The sequence below is a fragment of the Heteronotia binoei genome, chromosome 1 (genome assembly GCF_032191835.1).
Source record: "Heteronotia binoei isolate CCM8104 ecotype False Entrance Well chromosome 1, APGP_CSIRO_Hbin_v1, whole genome shotgun sequence".
In the NCBI taxonomy this organism is placed as follows: Eukaryota; Metazoa; Chordata; class Lepidosauria; order Squamata; family Gekkonidae; genus Heteronotia; species Heteronotia binoei.
Genome location: NC_083223.1, coordinates 8177349 through 8200708, shown reverse-complemented (window position 1 = coordinate 8200708; position 23360 = coordinate 8177349). Strand labels below are relative to the sequence as shown.

Genomic DNA, 23360 nt, shown 5'->3' with positions numbered 1-23360 from the left:
TAACACAGAGTGTTGGACTGGATGGGCCATTGGCCTGATCCAACATGGCTTCTCTTATGTTCTTATGTGACACAGAGTGTTGGACTGGATTGGCCATTGGTCTGATCCAACATGGCTTCTCTTATGTTCTTATGTGACTCAGAGTGTTGGACTGGATGGGCCATGGGGCTGATCCAACATGGCTTCTCTTATGTTCTTATGTGACACAGAGTGTTGGGCTAGATGGGCCATTGGCCTGATCCAACATGGCTTCTCTTACGTCCTCAACAAGTGCAGCCCCTAGTCAGCATAAAACAGAGAAACCTGGCAAAACATGGGCAATATTTCTAAGCAGACACCTCACATGCAAAAGATCATTAGTGAAATAAATCCTTTAAAACTAAAGCAGTTTTAGGAAGAATACTGAAATATAAATCAGGATCCTGCTAACTAATCCTTCACTTACAAAAAGCCTCAATAGAACAAAGTAGGGGTCAAGTTTCACTTTTAAGACCAACGAAGTTTTATTTGGAATGTAAGCTTAGAAGTGTGCTTAGAGCACACGAAAGGTTACATTCGGAATAAAACTTTGTTGGTCTTAAAGGGGCCACTTGACTCCTACTTTGTTCTTCAGACCAACACACCTGCCCACGTGGACCTAAAAAGCCTCAATATTCCCCATCTCAGGAATGGGCCGAATAGCCTGTAGTATCAAGAGCCTTCTCACCCCACTCCAACCCAAGCTAATAAGTTTTATAGATTTGCCTGCAGCCCAGCAAATCCCTTTTTAAAATTAAAACAGAATGAAGGGGCACACAGCTAAAAGTCTCCCTCCAAACCTGTCCTCAACTGGTCAAAAATCTTGAGGGATAAATGATTCCTCATATATCTGTCTGTATTGTCAACATAAGAAGAAAAAGAAGAAGATATTGGATTTATATCCTGCCCTCCACTCCAAAGAGTCTCAGAGCGGCTCACAATCTCCTTTCCCTTCCTCCCCCACAACAGACACCCTGTGAGGTAGATGAAGATAATCTTCTCCCCCACAACAGACACCCTGTGAGGTAGATGAAGATACTGGATTTATATCCCGCCCTCCACTCCGAAGAGTCTCAGAGCGGCTCACAATCTCCTTTACCTTCCTCCCCCACAACAGACACCCTGTGAGGTAGATGAAGATATTGGATTTATATCCCGCCCTCCACTCCGAAGAGTCTCAGAGAGGCTCACCATCTCCTTTACCTTCCTCTCCCACAACAGACACCCTGTGAGGTGGATGAAGATATTGGATTTATATCCTGCCCTCCACTGGGAAGAGTCTCAGAGCGGCTCACAATCTCCTTTCCCTTCCCCCCCCATGACAGACACCCTGTGAGGTAGATGAAGATATTGGATTTATATCCCGCCCTCCACTCCGAAGAGTCTCAGAGCGGCTCACCATCTCCTTTACCTTCCTCCCCTACAACAGACACCCTGTGAGGTAGATGAAGATATTGGATTTATATCCCGCCCTCCACTCCAAAGAGTCTCAGAGTGGCTCACAATCTCCTTTCCCTTCCTCCCCCACAACAGACACCCTGTGAGGTAGATGAAGATATTGGATTTATATCCCGCCCTCCACTCCGAAGAGTCTCAGAGCGGCTCACAATCTCCTTTCCCTTCCTCCCCCACAACAGACACCCTGTGAGGTGGGTGGGGCTGGAGAGGGCTCTCACAGCAGCTGCCCTTTCAAGGACAACCTCTGCCACAGCTATGGCTGACCCAAGGCCATTCCAGCAGGTGCAAGTGGAGGAGCGGGGAATCAAACCCGGTTCTCCCAGATAAGAGTCCGCACACTTTACCACTACACTAAACTGGCTCTCCTCACATCAAGCCCAACATAGTTAATAATAAAGTATTTGAAAAGTTAAGAAAATATATTGAAGGGAAAGTCAATATCAATCCAGAAGTCCTTGGCCAACTGGGGCAAAATGAAGCTGAGATTCCATTTCCGTGCCCAATTGAATGGATCATTTAAATGTGTCTCTCTTCTCCCCTGGATGTAATTTTAGGATTTAATTACTCCCTTCCCAACAGATAAGCCTGCGTTATTCTAAAGGCACATTTATCCTTTCATAATGGCCCCTGCTTTTGCAGAACGGCTTATGGGTGGAGGTATGCGAAAAGCCTTCTCTAGCTAAATTCAAGACACTGTTCAAGGTTGTATCGTACCTGCAGATCTTTGGGAAATAGTAATCAGTGGCGCGCGACTCAGTACTGTACCAGATGCTTGTGGTTTTACTGCACTCCCGAAGTGAAGCCCGGAAAACTCCGAAGGGGAGGGAGATATTTCGTTTTAGGGTTGGAAGACTAGGACTACAATCTGAAGACCGCTTTCCTGGGAATAAAAGTAAAAGGAGTCCCCTTGTGCAAGCACCAGTCGTTTGCGACTCTGGGGTGACGTCGCATTAGGACGTTTTCATGGCAGACTTTTTATGGGGTGGTTTGCCATTGCCTTCCCCGGTCATCTCCACTCCCCCCCCCCCAGCAAGCTGGGGACTCATTTGACCGACCTCAGAAGGATGGAAGGCTGAATCAACCTTGAGCCGGCTACCTGAACCCAACTTCCGCCGGGATCGAACTCAGGTCGTGAGCAGAGAGCTCGGACTGCAGTACTGCAGCTTTACCACTCTGCACCACAGGGCTCCTCTTCCTGGGAATAAACCCCAATAAATAAAATAGGACTTCTTTGTAACACTGCTTAGGATGGGTTCCTAAAGAAATATCCCATTGTGGTTGAATTTGCAGACGCTAAACAGAGTCACCCCTGGTTAGTTCTCGGATAGGAGACCACCAATGAAGCCAAAGGTTGCTACAGAGAGGCAAGCAATGGCAAACCACCTCTGAATGGCCCAGGCTAGCCCAGTCTCATCAGATCTCAGAAGCCAAGCAAAGTAAGCCCCGGATAGCGATTGAATGGGAGACTACTGAGAAGTCCAGGGTTGCTACACAGAGGTAGGCAATGGCAAACCACCTCTGCCCTGGTCTGAATGCCCCAGGCTAATCCAGTCTCATTGGATCTCTGAAGCCAAGCAAAGTAAACCCGGGATAGTGATTGAGTGGGAGACTACTGAGAAGTCCGAGGTTGCTACGCAGAGGCAGGCAACGGCAAACCACCTCTGCCCTGACCTGAATGGCCCAGGCTAGCCCAGTCTCATCAGATCTCTGAAGCCAAGCAAGGTAAGCCCTGGTTAGTAACTGGATGGGAGACTACTGAGAAGTCCGAGGTTGCTATGCAGAGGCAGGCAATGGCAAACCACCTCTGCCTTATCCGAATGGCCCAGGGTAGCTCAGTCTCATCAGGTCTCAGAAGCCAAGCAATGTAAGCCCTGGTTAGTAACTGGATGGGAAACTACTGGGGGAGTCCAGAGTTGCTACGCAGAGGCAGGCAACGGCAAACCACCTCTGCCCTGGTCTGAATGGCCCAGGCTAGCCCACTCTCATCAGATCTCAGAAGCCAAGCAAGGTAAGCCCTGTTTAGTTATTGGATGGGAGACTACTGGGGAAGTTCAGGGTTGCTACGCAGAGGAAGGCAACAGCAAACCACCTCTGCCCTGGTCTGAATGCCCCAGGCTAATCCAGTCTCATTGGATCTCTGAAGCCAAGCAAAGTAAGCCCGGGATAGTGATTGAGTGGGAGACTACTGAGAAGTTTGAGGTTGCTACACAGAGGCAGGCAATGGCAAACCACCTCTGCCCTGACCTGAATGGCCCAGGCTAGCCCAACCTCACCAGATCTCAGAAGCCAAGCAAGGTAAGCCCTGGTTAGTAACTGGATGGGAGACTACTGAGAAGTCCAGGGTTGCTACGCAGAGGCAGGCAATGGCAAACCACCTCTGCCTTATCTGAACGGCCCAGGGTAGCTCAGTCTCATCAGGTCTCAGAAGCCAAGCAAGGTAAGCCCTGGTTAGTAACTGGGTGGAAGACTACTGAGAAGTCCAGGGTTGCTGCGCAGAGGAAGGCAATGGTAAACCACCTCAGAATCGCTCAGGCTAGCCCAGTCTCATCAAATCTCAGAAGCTAAGCAAGGTAAGCCCTGGTTAGTAACTGGATGGAAGACTACTGAGAAGTCCGAGGTTGCTACGCAGAGGCAGGCAATGGCAAACCACCTCTGCCTTATCTGAACGGCCCAGGGTAGCTCAGTCTCATCAGGTCTCAGAAGCCAAACAAGGTGAGCCCTGGTTAGTAACTGGGTGGGACACTACTGGGGAAGTTCTGTGTTGCTACGCAGAGGAAGGCAATGGCAAACCACCTCTGTTCGTCTGGAAACCCTGATGGGGTCGCCGTAAAACAGTTGTCTCATCAGCACTTTCCACCACAAACCCACTGAGATTACTGGTCTGTGACTGGAGGTTCTGCACAGGATTACACAGTACATCCCACAGGAAAGAGTGGGACTCAGTAAACCCGGGGTGTCAAACTCATTTGTTTGGATAGGACACAAACGGGACTTTGTGGGGCCACGAGTGTCATAAAACATAACGCCAGGTAGTGGAGATATAAACTTTATAACGGACACAGACAAACCCAATTACAGGTATTTTTTGTAACTTAAAATACAAACATGCTTAAAGCTCTTCCAATGGTTTAAGTTGGAAAGGCGGGGGTCTAATGGAATTTGGCAATGCAATTTTAAAAATAAAACATCAAGAAAAGGCACAAGCCTCCGAATCTGTGGAAACAATGAAATGGCATTGTAAACTTCTCCCCACCAGTCAGATTGGCAAAGCCTTTCCAGTATAATATCCCCCTTTTGGCTGTGGATTCCCACATTAGAGCACTCACTAGATTAGGTCCATTCAAGAGAGAGAAGCTGGCTGAAAGCATCAACCCTCGTTTGCGAGGACACAACTCCAGCAAGCACGAGTTTCAGCTAGCTATAGGCAAGCTGAAAACGTAACCATCTCCACTCCATTTGAAACCATTGCAGAATACAGACAACGCTGCAAGGAAAATGTGGAATGGATCTTAAAAGCCACTCCACGTTTTCCTTGCAGCAGCCAGCAAAGGAAGGCAGGAAGAGCCTGGGACTCAGCCCGCAAGCTTCAAAGGGTGCTTCAAAGAGCATTTGAAGCTCCCAGGCTGAAACAGAAAGGGATTCAGCCAGGGAGCTTCAAAGAGCCTGGGAGCTGTAAGAGCTTGGGAGCTTCAACGGGGAAGGAGGGGGGAGAAAAGAGCCCCGCGGGCCTGATCAAAGCATTGGGTGGGCCGCATCCAGCCCCTAGGCCGGGTGTTTGACACCCCTGCAGTACACATTCATAAAATGGTGCCCCAAGACGTACCAAAAGAGAAGGCTGCCCACGAACTGGCACGCTACCCTCGGTTACAGTAAGTTGCCTGATTCACTCATCTCTCTCTAGAGTCTTTTTGTAACCAGACATTAAGCCATTACCAGGCAACGTGATGAATGAATTGCTCTAACGCTCTCGTTCGTATTTACTTTGGTTTTTAAAAGCCATTTATTTCGTATTCGCAGAGATAACAAAACAAGCAAGAACCAAGTACCATGCGGTTTGCGAAGTGTGGATCCCGATTGCATCATAATGAGAGATGCAGACTGTTTATTCTGGTAATTAGTTCTTTAAAAAAATTAACAAACGCTTTGACCTTGCTGGCAGTTTCCAGAAAGCTATGCTTAAGTTTTGTAAGGGAGTTCTCCAGAACTGAAGAATTCCATGCAAGTGAGATTTTTGAAATATTCCCCGGGGGGGGGGGAGTTAAAAAAGAAAAAAACATTGAACAAAAAACGAAACCCTCCAGAGGGGAAACTAGACGCTCAACACATGTGAACTTTGCTTTTTATCTTACAACGCTGCTAATTCCTATAAAAGGGCAGTTCTGTCTTTTGCAAGAATTGCCCAGAGCATTTCCATTTTACGTTCTAGTTGCTTTAACTTGCTTAACAACTTTCATTTATGCACAGAGTAATTTATAACCTCATTCCTTTGCCGCTAATCATTTCCTTGACGACGCTGTCTTACAGACAGGCAGAATGCTTTCATGCCTGAATTGAGTTGGATTAGAAAGACTTGGATATTCAAAAACGATGCTTAAAGAAGACATTGGATTTATATCCCGCCCTATACTCTGAATCTCAGAGTCTCAGAGCGGTCACAATCTCCTTTACCTCCCTCCCCCACAACAGACACCCGGTGAGGTGGGTGGGGCTGGAGAGGGCACTCACAGCAGCTGCCCTTTCAAGGACAGAGTCTCAGAGCGGCCTACAATCTCCTTTACCTCCCCCCACACCCACAACAGACACTCTGGGAATGAGAGAGCTCTCCCAGAAGCTGCCCTTTCAAGGACAACTCCTACAAAGCTATGGCTGACCCAAGGCCATGCCAGCAGCTGCAAGTGGAGTGGGGAAATCAAACCCAGTTCTTCCAGATAAGAGTCCATGCACTTGACCACTACAACAAACTGGCTTCATTATAAAGAGCCACTGTGGTGTTGTAGTTATGAGTCAAACCAGAACACGGGTCCCCAACCTTTTTGAGTCTGAGGACACTTCTGGAATTCTCATTTGCATTAACTTTAGCTTTTGGGGGGGTTGTATATTTGTGTATTGATGGGTCTACACCTGGAAGTCATGTTGACCTCTGCTGACTGACCCCTACTGAGGGCCTGGAGGATATTCAAAGACCCAGCTGAATAGAGCCTGCCCCTGTCCTCCTGTCTGGGTATTTCAAGGAAGTCCACCATCCAAGTACTAACCGCAGTTGACCCTGCTTAGCTTCTGAGACCTGATGAGATCAGCCAATCTAGGTCAGGGCATATTTACTTTGGTTTTTAAAAGCCATTTATTCCATACGTGCAGAGATAACAAAATGGCCGCTATCGGAGGCGGAGCCAGCAACAAAAGGATCGCTGCAGCTTAACTTCAGCGACACAGGGCAGATCTTTGCGCTGTGGTGGCAACAGCTTCCAAAGCAACATTTTTAAAAAAAAATCTGCACAGGGTCAATCAAATCTCCATCAGCCTACCAGAAGCTTCGCTGAACAAAAGCTCTACTTGGCTCCGCCCAGTTCCTAGAAACACTTGGCAGACACCAGAAAAGGTGTTGACGGCACCATGGTATCTGCAGCTACGACATGGGGAACCCATTAACTAGGACCTGAGAGGCGCAGGTTCAAATCTCCACTTTTGCCATGGAAGCTTGCTGGGTTACTTTGGGCTGGTCACATGCTCTCAGCTGAACCAACCTCACAGAACCGTTGTAAGAACAAAACAAAGGAAAGACAAAGACGACAACGACGAAGGCGACAACGGTGATGATGATAATACTGGATTTATATCCCACCCTCCACTCTGAATCTCAGAGTCTCAGAGTGCCTCACAATCTCTTTTACCTGTAAAGCGGGTGGGGCAGAGAGAGCTCTCCCAGAAGCTGCCCTTTCAAGGACAACCTCTGCCAGAGCTATGGCTGACCCAAGGCCATTCCAGCAGCTGCAAGTGGAGGAGTGGGGAATCAAACCCGGTTCTCCCAGATAAGAGAGCTCTGGTTGACCCAAGGCCATGCTAGCAGGTGCAAGTGGAGGAGTGGGGAATCAAACCCGGTTCTCCCAGATAAGAGTCCGCACATTTAACCACTACACCAAACTGGCTCTCCAGTTTACAACACTTTGGGTCCCCATTAGAGAGAAAGGTGGGGTGCAAACAAAATAAATAATATTGATCCTTGAGACTAGCTCGGGACACCCGGGCAGAGCGGGTGGCGAAAAGCAGTGTCACTTAACAGTGACCTCATAAGGTTTCCTATTGGGTTAAACGTAAACAAATTAATTGTCTTGGAAGCACAAAAACTTTATGCGGTATCCCCAATCCTCCCCGTTTCCTGGCTAAGGGGAAAATGCCGTTCAAACAAACGACAAAGATGACGTGACTGCAAGAGGTACAAGAGAAAGAAATTTTACTTACAAAAATAGAAGCACAGCTTGCAGGACATATTCCTGTAGGGACACTTAACAGTGTTAAGAGACGAACTTCAGAAAGGTTAACGGGCTACAGCCCCAAGCCCAGATCAGAGAGGAAAGGAGAGGTCCAATATAAGGCAAGCAATGGCCCGGGATGCACATCTAACCAATGAGAGGGTGGGGCCAATTGCTGAGTGCACCCCATGGAGAGAATTCCTCTTAACTCTTTCCTTCCTCTTACATGCAGAGTTACGATAGCCAACGTTTTCAAGGCACGAGCCACTGAGAACTGGTTGCCTGACTCTCCATAGCGACTGATTCCTTGCGGGCGGTCTACCTTCTAAATACTAACCAGGGCTGATTCTGCTTAGCATTGTGAGATCCGATGAGATCGTACCAGCCTGGGCCAGGGCAGGGGCGTAGCCAGGATTTTAAAAGGGGGGGGGGCTTTTTTAAAAGACAGGGGCACCGTTTCCTGAACACTGTGGGGCTTGCTGTTTCTCAGAAGCTTCAGTCTGGCAAAAAAGGGAGGAGCAGGCTGCACCCCAGAGGGCCCCCCTGCCTGGAAGTTAGGGGGCAGTGCCCCCACAGGCCTCCCCCCGCCTCGTGGCTACGCCTTGCATCAGGGCAAGACTGAGGTAAAAAGGTAAAGGTGGTCCCCTGTGCAAGCACCAGCGGTTTCCGACTCTGGGGCGACATCACGACGTTTTCACGGCAGACTTTTTACGGGGTGGTTTGCCGTTGCCTTCCCCAGTCCTCTACGCTTCCCCCCCCAGCAAGCTGGGGACTCCTTTGACCGACCTTGGAAGGATGGAAGTAGGAAAGGGCAAAATGAAATATCAGATCAAAGCGCTAGAATGTGCCCAGCGGGCATTTTTATAACCAACTCTCGTACTGTATCACGTGCTGCTTTTGAACCTTGTCTAATTTTTAAGAGAAGAGACATCCAGCACCTCCTTGGGCATCTAGGAGATATTTTAATAGGATCCGAATAAGAGATGCCAGCCTCCGGGTGGGACCTGGGGAATCCCTTGGAATTACAGTTCCACACAACAGAGATCAGTTTCCGTGGAGCAAACGGATGCTTTGGAGCGTGTGTTCTAATGGCATTGTGCCACTGAACTCCCTATCCTGCCCAGCTTCCTTCCCCAAATCTCCAGGTGTTTCCCAACCTGGAGGTGGCAACGACTGTTCCCTCTAAGCTGAGTTAGCGTGAGCTAGCTCACAGATCTTTAGCCTCCAGCTCAAAGATTTTTGTCTTAGCTCAGGAAGGATGACCCCAGAGCACACTAATTTAATCAGTAGCTCACAACTTTTGATGCCAGGAGCCCACAAAGTAGAATTTTTGCTCACAAGACTCTGCAGCTTAGAGGGAACATTGCTGGCGCCCCTACTAAATTTATATATAAATTATATATATAAATTTTTTGCCACTGTGTGACACAGAGTGTTGGACTGGATGGGCCATTGGCCTGATCTAACATGGCTTTTCTTATGTTCTTATGTGACACAGAGTGTTGGACTGGATGGGCCATTGGCCTGATCTAACATGGCTTCTCTTATGTTCTTATGTGACACAGAGTGTTGGACTGGATGGGCCATTGGCCTGATCTAACATGGCTTTTCTTATGTTCTTATGTGACACAGAGTGTTGGACTGGATGGGCCATTGGCCTGATCTAACATGGCTTCTCTTATGTTCTTATGTGACACAGAGTGTTGGACTGCATGGGCCACTGGCCTGATCTAACATGGCTTTTCTTATGTTCTTATGTGACACAGAGTGTTGGACTGGATGGGCCACTGGCCTGATCTAACATGGCTTCTCTTATGTTCTTATGTGACACAGAGTGTTGGACTGGATGGGTCATTGGCCTGATCCAACATGGCTTCTCTTATGTTCTTACGTGACACAGAGTGTTGGACTGGATGGGCCACTGGCCTGATCTAACATGGCTTCTCTTATGTTCTTATGTGACACAGAGTGTTGGACTGGATGGGCCATTGGCCTGATCTAACATGGCTTTTCTTATGTTCTTACTCCTTCCATCCCCCCTCTCGGAGTCGAGGGAGCACCTGGTAACCAAGAAGACCTACTCTGGGTTTGCTCAAGGGTTTGAACAACAGGATCCTACAGCATATCAGAAATATCAAGAGCGGCTTACAGAGTGAAGCTACAGTTCCAATGAACACAAATCTTTTGCTCCCAGCTTCTGCCGGCTTGTAGTTAATTGTAACACTTGTTTTTACCCTACCGTTTTCTTTATAAACAGATGGACATATTTCCGGGGAAATGTTCCCCAACTGCTTTTCCATCACGCATTGTTCAACGCTGAACTGTCCAGCCCATTCATCTCACCTTGTCTCGGTTACAACACTGTTGACCGTCAACTCTTTTGGCTCCCGTCTATTTTTTCTTAAATCCACAATTCCGAATGTATTTATTGGAACCGAGTTCCACCGACCGCTGCCAAGTCAGTTTGCTGAGAGTGCAGTTTTAATGGGAAGGGAAAAGCTACGGACATTACAAGAAGTTTTTAAGGTTTATTTATTTACTCTTCACTAAATTGGGAAGACGTTGCTTCATTACCAGATTCCTCCATATACAATAGCCCACTGTATTCCTTTTCTGGCCCCTTTTTTTTTTTAATTTGCCACTACACTATTGCCATGAATGCATGTTATTATATACAAGCCTCTATACTTAAGTTCATTAACAGGGTAAGTATTAATTGATTTCAATGCATATAGCCAAAGCAGAGGCAAGGCTTTGGACAAGTTTGCAGAAAAAATTTCTCCAAACCATAAAAAAATAAATTAGTTTATCTTAGTAGAAAGACACAACACAGAGCTTCTAAAATTAAAGTGAAATACGAACAGCTATACTATGCACCATTTTTTCACACATGTATGTTTCCCTCTGGTTTTGTAGTCTTGCAATACTGTTGGGGGATATAAGAGCCAACCAGATTATTTTCATACTTGTTAAAATCTTAACGGGATTTGGAGGACTGTTCCATTATACAAACTGCAACAAGGACAATGCCACCAATTCAGAGACACGGTGCGTTTTTCATTGGGCAAAGTGGGACAGAACACAGGTTTTTCCTCCCCGAGGGGAATTCTAGAGCAAAGATCTGCAAAACCCAACAGCTGCTACCCTTGCCTGTTGCAATAAATAATGCTAACCACAGGTTATCTCCAGAAATCAGTTTGAGAACACAGCCCAGCAGATAAAATTCTTGGACTTGCGATAACAGGATTCAAACGCTTCTTCCATCATAAACTCAGTATCCATGTTCCCTCTAAGTTGCAGTGTCTTGCGAGCAAAAATTCTACTTCGTGAGCTACTGGCATTAAAGTTGTGAGCTCCTGCATCAATTAGCTTGCTCTGGGGTCATCCTTCCTGAGCTAAGACAAAAAGGTGTGAGCCGGAGGCTAAAAATCTGTGACCTAGCTCACGCTAACTCACCCTGGAGGGAACACTGCTCAGTATCCATTCCCCACCTTGTAAAATAATTATTGTGACTTCCTTCGCCAGGTAACTATTACTTGTAGTGAGGATGGATGAAAAGGCATACTATCTGTCTTTAATTTTACTTATGCAGCTTTGTATCTTCAGCGCTTTCTCCATCCGGTTCCACTCTTTATAAAACTAGTGAGTTTCTATGAGGTTTTTAAAAATTGAATTAATGTATGTATTATTTTAAATGTGGTTTTTAACATTTGAACATTTTCATGTTTGCAATCCGGTTTGGTATAGTGGTTAAGCGCCCGGACTCTTCTCTGGGAGAATCAGGTTTGATTCCCCACTCCTCCACTTGCAGCTGCTGGAATGGCCTTGGGTCAGCCAGAGCTCTCTTATCTGGGAGAACCGGGTTTTATTCCCCACTCCTCCACTTGCAGCTGCTGAAATGGCCTTGGGTCAGCCATAGCTCTTTTATCTGGGAGAACCAGGTTTGATTCCCCCCACCTTCACTTGCAGCTGCTGGAATGGCCTTGGGTCAGCCAGAGCTCTCTTCTCTGGGAGAACCGGGTTTGATTCCCCACTCCTCCACTTGCAGCTGCTGAAATGGCCTTGGGTCAGCCAGAGCTCTCTTATCTGGGAGAACCGGGTTTGATTCCCAACTCCTCCACTTGCAGCTGCTGGAATGGCCTTGGGTCAGCCAGAGCTCTCTTATCTGGGAGAACCGGGTTTGATTCCACCTCCTCCATTTGCAGCTGCTGGAAGGGCCTTGGGTCAGCCATAGCTCTCGTAGGAGTTGTCCTTGAAAGGGCAGCTTCTTGGAGAGCTCTCTCAGCCCCACCTACCTCACAGGGTGTCTTTTGTAGGGGGAGGAGTGTAAAGGAGATTGTGATCACTCTGAGACTCAGAGTATAGGGCGGGATATAAATCCAATATCATCATCACCCTGGAGAATCAACTTGGGTGGAAAGGCACAAAAAAGGTTAAATAACAGAGCACAAATTACTGGGATCTACAAACACGCCCTGATTCTATGGACTTGGGGGCAATGTTTATGTCTATTTGTTGTATTTAGGGTTAAGCGGTAAATATCCATGTTAAATGGCTATGTGAAGGGTACCCTGTTTATCCAGAAGATGTAAGAATATTTGCCAGCTAGAAGCAGTTAAAAAAGAAGTTACATACTCATGAAAAGCTAAAGTATTGGAAACTGGCTATAAAGGAAGCTAGTAGCTTCGTTAGTGCCAAAATGAATTTAACATTCCGTACCTGCCAGCGTATTCACAGACACATTTAGCGGCATGAACTTTGTTAAAAGTAGCCCTAACATTTATATTAAGATCACATTCAGTAGCATTCTACCATGTTTTCTTGGCTGATAAATTTTGAAGTCACACTGGTTGTAAACCGAGGCTCAAATCCATTGGAGTAGCCGGTAGAAAATAAGTCATGTTGTCTGGTTTGGAATACAGAACTTGAAAGTCATGCAAGCAGTGTTCACGCATAGTTAACCACATCTTGTAAAGAACAACTTAAGCATTTGCTTCGCTCTCTCTCAAATTCAGTAGAACTTATTCCAAAGTACTAGTTTATGGGATCGACAATTTATATGTGCTTCTGTCTGGCTGCAGGTCTGTTGTGTTTCAGGGATAAAGATTTGTAAGGCACCTTGTGAAGGAATTCTAAATATGCCATCCCACACCTTCAAACGTCTTTGGAATTCCAGTCCACAAACCGTGGAATGAATGGGACTTTATTTAATTCTAGGGCCAGAAAAGCTCAAAAGTTTTGACTGACAATAACAGACAGCATTGGCTTCTTGGTCTAAGATAATTCTAATTATCCACACACGGGATACTCAAAATAATACTGTAGCTCTCATCCCCCCCACCTTTAAGACACGCTTATGAAAATCATGATGGTCCAGGAAAAGGACACCCTGAATATACTTCAGCAGAAGCTGAAACCAAAAAATAGTGCTTCAACATTCATGCAGAGAAACACAACGCACAAGTATAGGTCAGAGTTATAGAGCAAGGGTTTTTTTAATTGTACATTTATAGAACTTACTTCATAGCTAAGTAGTCCCAAAAAAACCTCTGAATGCTATCATACGAACAAGGTACATATCCGGAGCCAGCAAAAGATTTAGACATACTTTGCTGACTACGCAATGAAGGCTTAGTATACACTTGGCTCACAGGTATGATAGGAATCGAGGTTTCTTAAAACCTATCCTGAGAAATTCAATGTTCTCAAGCAGTAGTTTTAAAATACATGGGGTGGGCTAGGACACACCGTTCCCTACACATCAAGCTTTCAGGATTCTCCTATCCCATCCCCTTCAGCTGATAAAACTGTAATTTTAGCATATTCAACACTGTACCGTACTTAAAACCGGCTTGCAGTCCTCTGTATTCAATAAGACATCTGTTCTGCATTGTAAATGAATGCAAAACCCAACACACAGTGGAAGCCATTTTGTTCAAGCTAACACTTCCAAACAATTTGGCTAATAGTAAAAAAAAGAAAAAAAAGTCAAACTGTTTTACGGTACCTCAACTTCTAAGACTCAGTGTTGAATTTTATGAACAGGCTGAGAAATATCATTGCAGGCTACCAGTAAAGAAAAGGCCAGCACAAGCGTCCAGACGGTGTACAATTTTAGTACATGCTTGAATTCTCAAGATTATTTTAACCCTTATAATTTACCAAGCTGATTTGAGACAGTCGCCAGCTTGTGAAAACGTTAACTGAGACCCTTTCTATGCAAAATGGCCTCCTACACTGTTGGGTTTAAAAACTGCAACACACGTAAAGAAAAAAAAATATTTTGCAGGCTCTGGACTGAAAGGGATCTAGCTATAACCAGATTGCTTAGTTCTCAGCCTGCCTACAGGGTGTTACTGTGTGTCTGCAATTAGTACATAACAATCATATTGTACTGGCTTACCCAGTGCCCAAGAACATAAAGTATTCAGTACACCGTACATCCAGGTATTGAAAACCTGATCTAGGTTGCCAGACTAGCCCAACTTATTAACAAAAATACTTTTTTTGGGGGGGGGGGGTGTTGGAGACACAGAAAGCAGACAGAGACAAGGATCCTTTCCTTTAAAAAGAACAAGGTCCTGGGAAGAACCCTTCATCTGTATAGGGTGGGGGGAGAAATGCCCCAGCAAAATCATCAGGCCTTGTCCAAATGACATCTTATGAGCTGTTCCCAATTTCGCAAGAGATGGTTCTGAAAATCAAATCACGCACACGCAGAGAAAGCACAGGAAGACAGACATAACCTACCCAAAGCGTCGCATGCCAAAAATTTACCTAAACCCATTCTGGGCAGACGTAGAATTGCCTGTAATTTGTCATACACAGCTGTCAACTACACAATCCCCCTTTATACAAACCAAAGCCTCCATTTCAGAGCCTGTGCTTTGAAAGAAGGTACAAATGCACCTTAAAAGTCTTGACAAATAAAGACGGTGGGTAGCTTGCTGGTACCTGAGCAGACCCTCCTTAAAAAAAAAGGGGGGGGGGGATATTTGTACAATTGACCTAAACCCATTCTGGGCAGACGTAGAATTGCCTGTAATTTGTCATTCACAGCTGTCAACGACACAATCCCCCTTTATACAAACCAAAGCCTCCATTTCAGAGCCTGTGCTTTGAAAGAAGGTACAAATGCACCTTAAAAGTCTTGACAAGTAAAGACGGTGGGTAGCTTGCTGGTACCTGAGCAGACCCTCCTTAAAAAAAAGGGGGGGGGGAATATTTGTACAATTGACCCAAAATGATACTGGGTTTTAAGCACCCCCTTTTCCACCAGCAACCCACCCACCACCCACAGTACGCTTTGACAGGTGAAGCTTGTTTATTGCAGCATTATGTTAAAAAAACCCAATAATTAATAACAGTCCCAGACATGAAATAGGTAAAAAAAATAATTAATAACAGCCCCGGCTATGAAACAGCTTTAAAGCACTGCAGAAGCAAAACAGTCCTTACCTTTTGCAAATGAAGACATGTCGGCTCTTTTATGAAAATAAATACTCTTGCTCTATAAATATAGAAAATTTAAGACACCTCTCCTCCCCAACCACACACACACACACACACACACACACAGTGGGGGGGGGGGGGGGGATACAATATCTCCAGAAGGTAGGCAGATTTTTCTTTCTGTCTCCCTTGCTCTTCCGGGTAACAGATGTTCCTCCAGCTGTTCGTTAAGTTATAAAGTCGGGTCTTAAAAGGTGCGTGGTTTTTAATTGCACCAAAAAAAAAACAACCCCCAAAAAGAAGCAATCTCCGCCGCCCAGCCCACCCAAAAAAGCCACCCAAAGGATCCGACGCGGTTTCCTTCCTCTCTCTCGATCTCTCCCCGAGCTTTCTCACATCTGCCCTCGGAAATAAATGAGTCGGGCGGGCTGGTTGCAGATGCAAAAAAAAAAAATCCACAAGAATGTAAATTTCATCAATGAAAGAGGCGGTTCCTTCCCACCCAGCCGCCCCCCCCCCCCCTCGTTTGCCCTGCCACTAAAAGCGTGGCGTTGCAACACGGCTGCGGGCGGTTCGCACCGACTTCCCAACCTTCTGCTTCCCCGGTGAAATCCCTGCAAGAAACCGCCTCCTTCCAAAGGCAGGATCCCCAATGCACCCCCCCCCACCACCGCCACCCCGCCCCAACAAATTGCTGCACAACCCCGCATCTACGCCTTGGATTTTACAAGCTTTCCTCCTAGGATGGGGGGGAATAAAAGGCGTCGATGCCAGACTCCTGCCCGCCCCCTAGCTTCAGAGAAACGCCATAACAGCCCAATTTTGGGGCTGGATATATATTATTTTCTCCCCTCCAAATATATAGATATGTATCTTTGCAAGGCCTCTTCTTAAAGCTGCAATGCTATAAATGCAGGGAGCCCTCCGCTAAAAGCGTCTGGAAAGACGCGCGCTCCAAATTTCTTGTCATCCGCCTTGAGTCCAAGTGAGAAAGGCCGGTTATAAAGGTGAGGTCAAGAAATAAAAAATTGATTTTTGAGTCCAGCGGCACCTTTAAGGCCGACAAAAGTTTTATTCAAGGAATGAGCACCAATGTGCCTCCACGCTTCTTCAGATGCTGACCGAGTGTGCATACACACAAAAGCCTACATCTTGAATAAAACTTCGGTGGTCTTAAAGGTGCCACGGGACAAAATTTGTTAAGAAGAAGAAGATGATGATGATATTGGATTTATATTCCGCCCTATACTCTGAATCTCAGAGTGGTCACAATCTCCTCTACCTTCCCTCCCCCCACATACAACAGACACCCTGTGAGGTAGGTGGGGCTGAAAGAGTTCTGACAGAAGCTGCCCTTTCAAGGACAACTCTACCAGAGCTATGGCTGACCCAAGGCCAGTCCAGCAGGTGCAAGTGGAGGAATGGGGAATCAAACCCGGTTCTCCCAGATAAAAGTCTGCACACTTAACCATTACACCAAACTGGCTCTCAATAAAATGTGAAAACTCAAAGTTTTCATTTTGTTTTGGATTGGGGTGTTGGGGGGCAGGATCTGGAAAAGAAAAAACACCAAAGAATCATAGAGTTGGAAGGGACCTCCAGGGTAATCCAGTCCAACCCCCTACACATTGCACGAAACTCACAAATACCTTCCTCTTAAATTCTGCCTACGTTCACAGAATCAGCATTACTGTCAGATGACCGTCTAGCCGCTGTTTAAAAACCTCCAAGGAAGGAGAACCCACCACCTCCCGAGGAAGCCTGTATCACCGTGGAACTGTTCTGTCACACCTCTCTCAACAGCACACATCTTATATTAAAGCTTTCCTCTTATTTTGAAGCTCTCGTCCTCCATAGGGAGAAGAATACTTAAAATCACAGAAATGTGTCAGTGGATGTAAGCCATGGCCATAAGCATAGGTGGCATCAAAAATTAGATATGTGAAAGACAGATCGGTCAGTGACTACTAGCCATGGTGACTAAAATGGAATCTACACATTCAGAGGCAGTAAACCTCTGAATCCCACTGCCAGGAGACAATATACGTAGAAGACCTCTATGCCCTGTTGCTAATCTTCCAAAGGACTTGGTTGGCCACTGTATGAGACAGGATGCTGGACTAGGTGGACACTGGTCTGATCTAGAAGGGATCTTCTTATGTTCCTAATGAAAGCCTCGGCCTCTATGCCGTTGTTGGCTCTCCAAAGAAACTGGTTGGCCACTGTGTGAGACAGGATGCTGGACTAGATGGACCCTCACTGGTCTGATCCAGCAGGGCTCTTCTGATGTTCTTATGACAGCTTTTCTGTCCTGATGTTGGCCCTCCAAATGACTGGGTGGCCACTGTGTGAAACAGGATACTGAACTAAATGGACCACCGCTCTGATCCAGCAGGGCTCTTCTTATGTTCTTACGAAGGCCTCAACCTCTCTGCGCTTTTGTTGGCCCTCCAGAAGAACTGGTTGGCCACTGTGTGAGACAGGAGGCTGGACTAGATGGACCACTGGTCCGATTCAGCAGCCCCCAAAAAATAAAATTTCAACCTCATTTCCTTTTCACCTCACCCATTTTTCCTCACAAAACCAATGAGCAGGTTGATAAAGAAACCAAAGGGATGACACTCTATGTCCCCCCTCAAGCACCAGCAATAACTTGGTGAAGGGCTTACTTCACCCCCCACCCCGCAAAAAAACCCCTAATCATGACAAATCTAATTATTTGAGGGGGGGAATCTTACAAGACACACCCACCCCTTCTCCTTCCCACCCCCAACTACAGCAAAGCGTAGGGTTGCCAAGTCCAATTCAAGAAATATCTGGGGACTTTGGGGGTGGAGTCAGGAGACTTTGGGGGTGGAACCAGGAGACATCGGGGGTGGAGCAAGGCCGCGACAAGCAAAATTCAACTCCAAAGGGAGTTCTGGCCATCCCATTTCAAGGGACCACACACCTTTCAAAATCCCTTCCTTCCATAGGAAATAATGGATAGGGGCACCTTCTTTGGGGGCTCACAGAATTGGACCCCCCAGTCCAATCTTTTTGAAACTTGGGGGGGTGTTTTGGGGAGAGGCACTGGATTCTATGCGGAAAATTTGGTGCCTCTACCTCAAAAAACAGCCTCCCCCCCCCAGATAGCCATGGATCAATTCTCCATTATTTCCTATGGGAATAAGTCTCCATAGGGAATAATGGAGTGCCCAGCAGACATTTCCCTCCCCCCCCCGAAGCGGGGAGGAAGGCCTCCAAACGGGGGGGGGGGGGAATCCCCTGCCCCCACCTGGGGATTGGCAACCCTGCGGGAAAGGGTGTATCTTTCCCCCCCCCCCGCCTTTTCTCCTCCAGCACTCGCCAAGGGAAGCAAGGGGGCGCCCCACCGCTCCCCTCCCCTTGCTCTTTTGCAACTCACACGCAGCCCCCATCGCCCACCCCCTTCCTCCTCTTCCAAGCCGAAAAGGGCAGCTTGTCCTTTAAATCTGAAACCCCGCCTCGGGCAGGCGGCCATGAGGAAGAGCGAGAGAGCAAAGCGAGAAAGGTCATGTCGGGCAAGCAGCTGCTGGTTGCAAAAAAAAAAAATAAAAAAAACAGGACCGGGTGGAGGAGGAAGAGAGGGGGCAGCCCCACAACAGGCCCAAGCGCGACGCCCCCTCGGGCATTGCACCCCACACACATTGCTGCAATGCCGTCTCTGCCTCCCCGCCCCCCTCCGTGCAAACAAACGAAAAAAACACGCCTTCCTTCCTTCCTCTTGCATTTGCAAAGCCCCGCCATTGCAAAGGCGCGACCCGCCGAGGAGGGCGCTTCTGCTTCTTCCCCCCCCCCCCTGCCTCTTTTTGCAATGCTGTTTTTTTTCTTTCTTGCTTGCTGTACCCACCTATTTCCTCAGGCCCCGGGGCGGGGGCGGGGGGAGGGCGGGAAAAGGGGGTTGCAAAGCTCGGCCCTGTTGCGAGAAGGAGGAGGCGCGTTTGGCTGCCTCTGCTTTGGGTGGGGGGCGGGTTGCGCCGCGAGGCTGTCTCCTCCCACCCCCAGGTCAAGGCGAGCCGCTGGCAGCGTCGGCCAACCTTCCCTCCCACCCCCACCCGGGCCTGGAGCCGGGGGAAAGAGGCGGAGGCGGCGACGGAAGTGCCGCCTGATGCCTAGAAGGACAGCAGCGGGGGCTGTTTGCAGCGCCGCGCAGGGAAGCGCCTGGCGCCGTGCAAAGCTGGGGAGAAGGGAGGCGCTGCTGCAACCGCTGCGGGGGGGGGGGGAGCTCCCCGGAATGGGGAGAGACGGTGGCTCAGTGGCAGAGCATCTGCTTGGGAAGCAGAAGGGCCCAGGTTCAATCCCCGGCATCTCCAAAAAAAGGGTCCAGGCAAATAGGGGTGAAAAACCTCAGCTGGAGACCCTGGAGAGCCGCTGCCAGTCGGAGTAGACAATACTGACTTTGATGGACCAAAGGTCTGATTCAGTAGAAGACTGCTTCGTATGTTCAATGAATTGCTTTGGGCCAGGAGCTGAACAAAGCAGGAAGCAATAGAGTTGGAAGGGACCTCTAGGGTCATCTAGTCCAACCCCCCTGCACAATGCAGGAAACTCGCAAACACCTCCCCCTAAACAAAGCAGGAGTTGAGTGGCACCTTTAAGACCAATCTATTCACGTGGTCTGGGCACTAGACTTCTGTTGATACAGCCCGAAATTGCATTTGCCTTTTTAGGAGTCAACTTGCACCTTTAAGACCAACCGATTCACCTGGTTTGGACACTAGACTTCTGTTGATACAGCCCGAAATTGCATTTGCCTTTTTTAGCCTTTTTAGGAGTCAACTTGCACCTTTAAGACCAACCGATTTTTATTTCGAACGTAAGCTTTCTTAAGCACACTTCATCAGATGAGGAATCTAGCACAATGAGCAAAGCCATACGTAGCTGGTAGGCAGTGGCCCAGAATGCAACATGGTACAGATTTAAGAACCAATGTCAGTGAAGTAAAATTATCTGGTAGGCAGTGGTTTAGAATGTAAAATGGTACAATGACAGAACAGTAACATTTAACAAATGGAGCAAACCTTTGATCTGCGGAGAGCAGAACAGCATCCTTAGGCTACCTGGTTTGGAACACACACACACACACACAAAAGAGGAGCTGCGGTGAAGGGTGCGGTGCACAGGAAAGTTTGTGCCCAGAATTAAACTGGCCCCTTTTTGCAACGCAAATGTCAACTCCAGTGAAGACTTTGGGTGTTCCTGCCTGGCTCATTGGAGCTGTATGGACTAGGGTTGCCAATCCCCAGGTGAGGACAGGGGATACCGCCGTTTGGAGGCCTTCCGCCACCCCCAGCTTTAGGGTGATCAGAAAACGGGGGGGAGGGAAATGTCTGCTGGGCACTCCATTCTTTCCTATGAAGACTTATTCCCACAGGAAATAATGGAGAATTGATCCATGGCTATCGGGGGGAGGCTGTTTTTTGAGGCACCAAATTTTAAGTATAGAATCCAGTGCCTCTCCCCAAAACACCCCCCCCCCAAGTTTCAAAAAGATTGGACTGGGTGGTTCAGTTCTGTGAGACCCCAGAGAAGGTGCCCCTTTCCATTATTTCCTAGGGAAGGAAGGGATTTTAAAAGGTGTGTGGTCCCTTGTAATGGGATGGCCAGAACTCCCTTTGGAGTTGGATTGTGCTTGTCACACCCTTGCTCCTGACTCCACCCCCGATGTCTCCTGGCTCCACCCCCAAAGTCCCCGGATATTTCTTGAATTGGACTTGGCAACTCTAATACGGACGGAGCTTGGGGACTTGGGAAAAATGGGCTGCGGGATCCAAATCTCTGCTACCCTGGACCAATCACAAGCCCCTGCCAGTTTGAATAACCCAATAACGTGCTTGCGTGGGAACCCAGAGATTTATATAAGTTTGGGCCCATTGGTCTAGTTTTCAGTCTTGTAGTGCAGACATCTACTATGCTGTACCCAATAAAGAGCTTGTTAAAGAGCCAGTTTGGTGTCGTGGTGAAGTGTGCAGACTCTTATCTGGGAGAACCGGGTTTGATCCCCCACTCCTCCACTTGCACCTGCTGGAATGGCCTTGGGTCAGCCACAGCTCTCGCAGAGGTTGTCCTTGAAAAGGCAGATGCTGGGAGAGTTCTCTCAGCCCCACCCACCTCACAGGGTGTCTGTTGTGGGGGAGGAAGGGAAAGGAGATTGTGAGCCGCTCTGAGACTCTTCGGAGTGGAGGGCGGGATATAAATCCAATATCTTCATCTACCTCTCAGGGTGTCTGTTGTGGGGGAGGAAGGGAAAGGAGATTGTGAGCTGCTCTGAGACTCTTCGGAGTGGAGGGCGGGATATAAATCCAATATCTTCATCTACCTCACAGGGTGTCTGTTGTGGGGGAGGAAGGGAAAGGAGTTTGTGAGCCGCTCTGAGACTCTTCGGAGTGGAGGGCGGGATATAAATCCAATATCTTCGTCTACCTCACAGGGTATCTGTTGTGGGGGGGGGGGAAGGTAAAGGAGATTCTGAGCCACTCTGAGACTCTTTGGAATGGAGGGCGGGATATAAATCCAATATCTTCATCTACCTCACAGGGTGTCTGTTGTGGGGGAGGAAGATAAAAGAGTTTGTGAGCCGCTCTGAGATTCGGAGTGGAGGGCAGGATATAAATCCAATATCATCACCATCGTTCTGTTGCTTTAGGAACATAAAATATGACTATGGACAATTTTACTCAGCATGAAATGATCTCAGTTAGCCTGTTAAAAATACAGTGTATCCAAACAACGATTACAAACAGAATTTACTTTTTAAAATAATATTTATTTGTAATTGCAACAAATGGAGCAACAATCTCCTGAACTGTTTACTAGTTTATGTGGAACAGACAAAAAAAATCCAGAAGCAACAAATTATTCATATTTCCTCTCCACAGTATTAAATAAAAATAAAAAGAAACTCATTCTCATAAAAAGAATTGAAGAGGGGGGAAGTGTATAGAAGGTAGGACTAAGTTTCATTGAATGGGCATGACCTAGGACTAGCTTGCCCTCAGTGCACAGAAATCAGAATAATCTGACACCGTACATATTTTTTAGAAATGATTTGGAAAATATTTGAACACCTTGTCTTCAAATATTTTATTCGTCGTGTTAAAATAAAATATTCCATAATCAATTTTTCTCTTTTGTTTTTTTTTTTTTCAATTTTTCGGGAAAAAAAACAAAAAAGGCTTTTTCCAGTTTCCGAATTTTTCCAGTTTTTTTCCGGGCCTTCACACCTCTAACTGCAACCACGTAGTTGGGTAGAACGGGAGCTCCACAGAATGAATTGCTTTGGGCTAGGAGAGCTGAGCAGTGTCTTTAGGATTACCTGGTTTGGAACACGCAAAAAAGAAGGCCTGAAATGAAGTGTGCGTGCACAGGAAAGCTTGTGCACAGAATTAAACTGGCCTTGTCTTGAAATGCAAAAAAAAGAGGATCTGTAATGATATGTGCGTGCCCAGGGAAGCTTATAGAACAAAGCAGGAGTCAAGTTTCACCTTTAACACCAACCAAGTCTTATTCAGAACGTAAGCTTTTGTGTGCTAGAAGCGCACTTCATCAGACGAGAAATCAGGTACCGTGAGCAGAGCTACGTATAGCTGGTAGGCAGTGGTTTAGAATGCAAAATGGTACAAATTTAAAATCCAATAACAGAATAGTAAAATTAACAAATTCAGAAAACCTTTGATCTGAGTTGCATTAGCGTGAGGGGGCCAAAATACTTTTTGACTCACGCTTATTAGCAATGGGATAATTAGCAGACATTCTCACATTCTGACATGTGACTGTTTTATTGGTTTCCCACACTCATGCAACCCGGATCAAAGGTTTTCTGAATCTGTTAATTTCACTGTTCTGCTATTGGATTTTAACTTTGCACCACTTTGCATTCTAAACCCCACCAGCTCAGCTATGTAGCTCTGCTTACTGTACCTCATTCCTCGTCGGAAGAAG

General features: G+C 47.0%; 1 protein-coding gene across 2 annotated transcripts in view; it reads right to left on the bottom strand.

Annotated features, from left to right (window-relative positions):
* The window catches only part of UGP2 (UDP-glucose pyrophosphorylase 2), a 58510-nt gene extending 39015 nt beyond the window's left edge, over window positions 1–19495 (bottom strand). The window contains exon 1 of one of the 2 annotated variants that reach the window (XM_060230628.1): window positions 19270–19495. Coding sequence is in view for 1 of the 2 variants with exons in the window: in XM_060230620.1 (XP_060086603.1) it covers window positions 15405–15423 (19 nt within the window). In the remaining variant the exon portion in view is untranslated. Of the gene's footprint in view, window positions 1–15404; window positions 15853–19269 lie in introns of those variants that run through there. The other variant, XM_060230620.1, reaches the window with a different exon arrangement.
* Between the last annotated feature and the right edge of the window lie 3865 nt (window positions 19496–23360).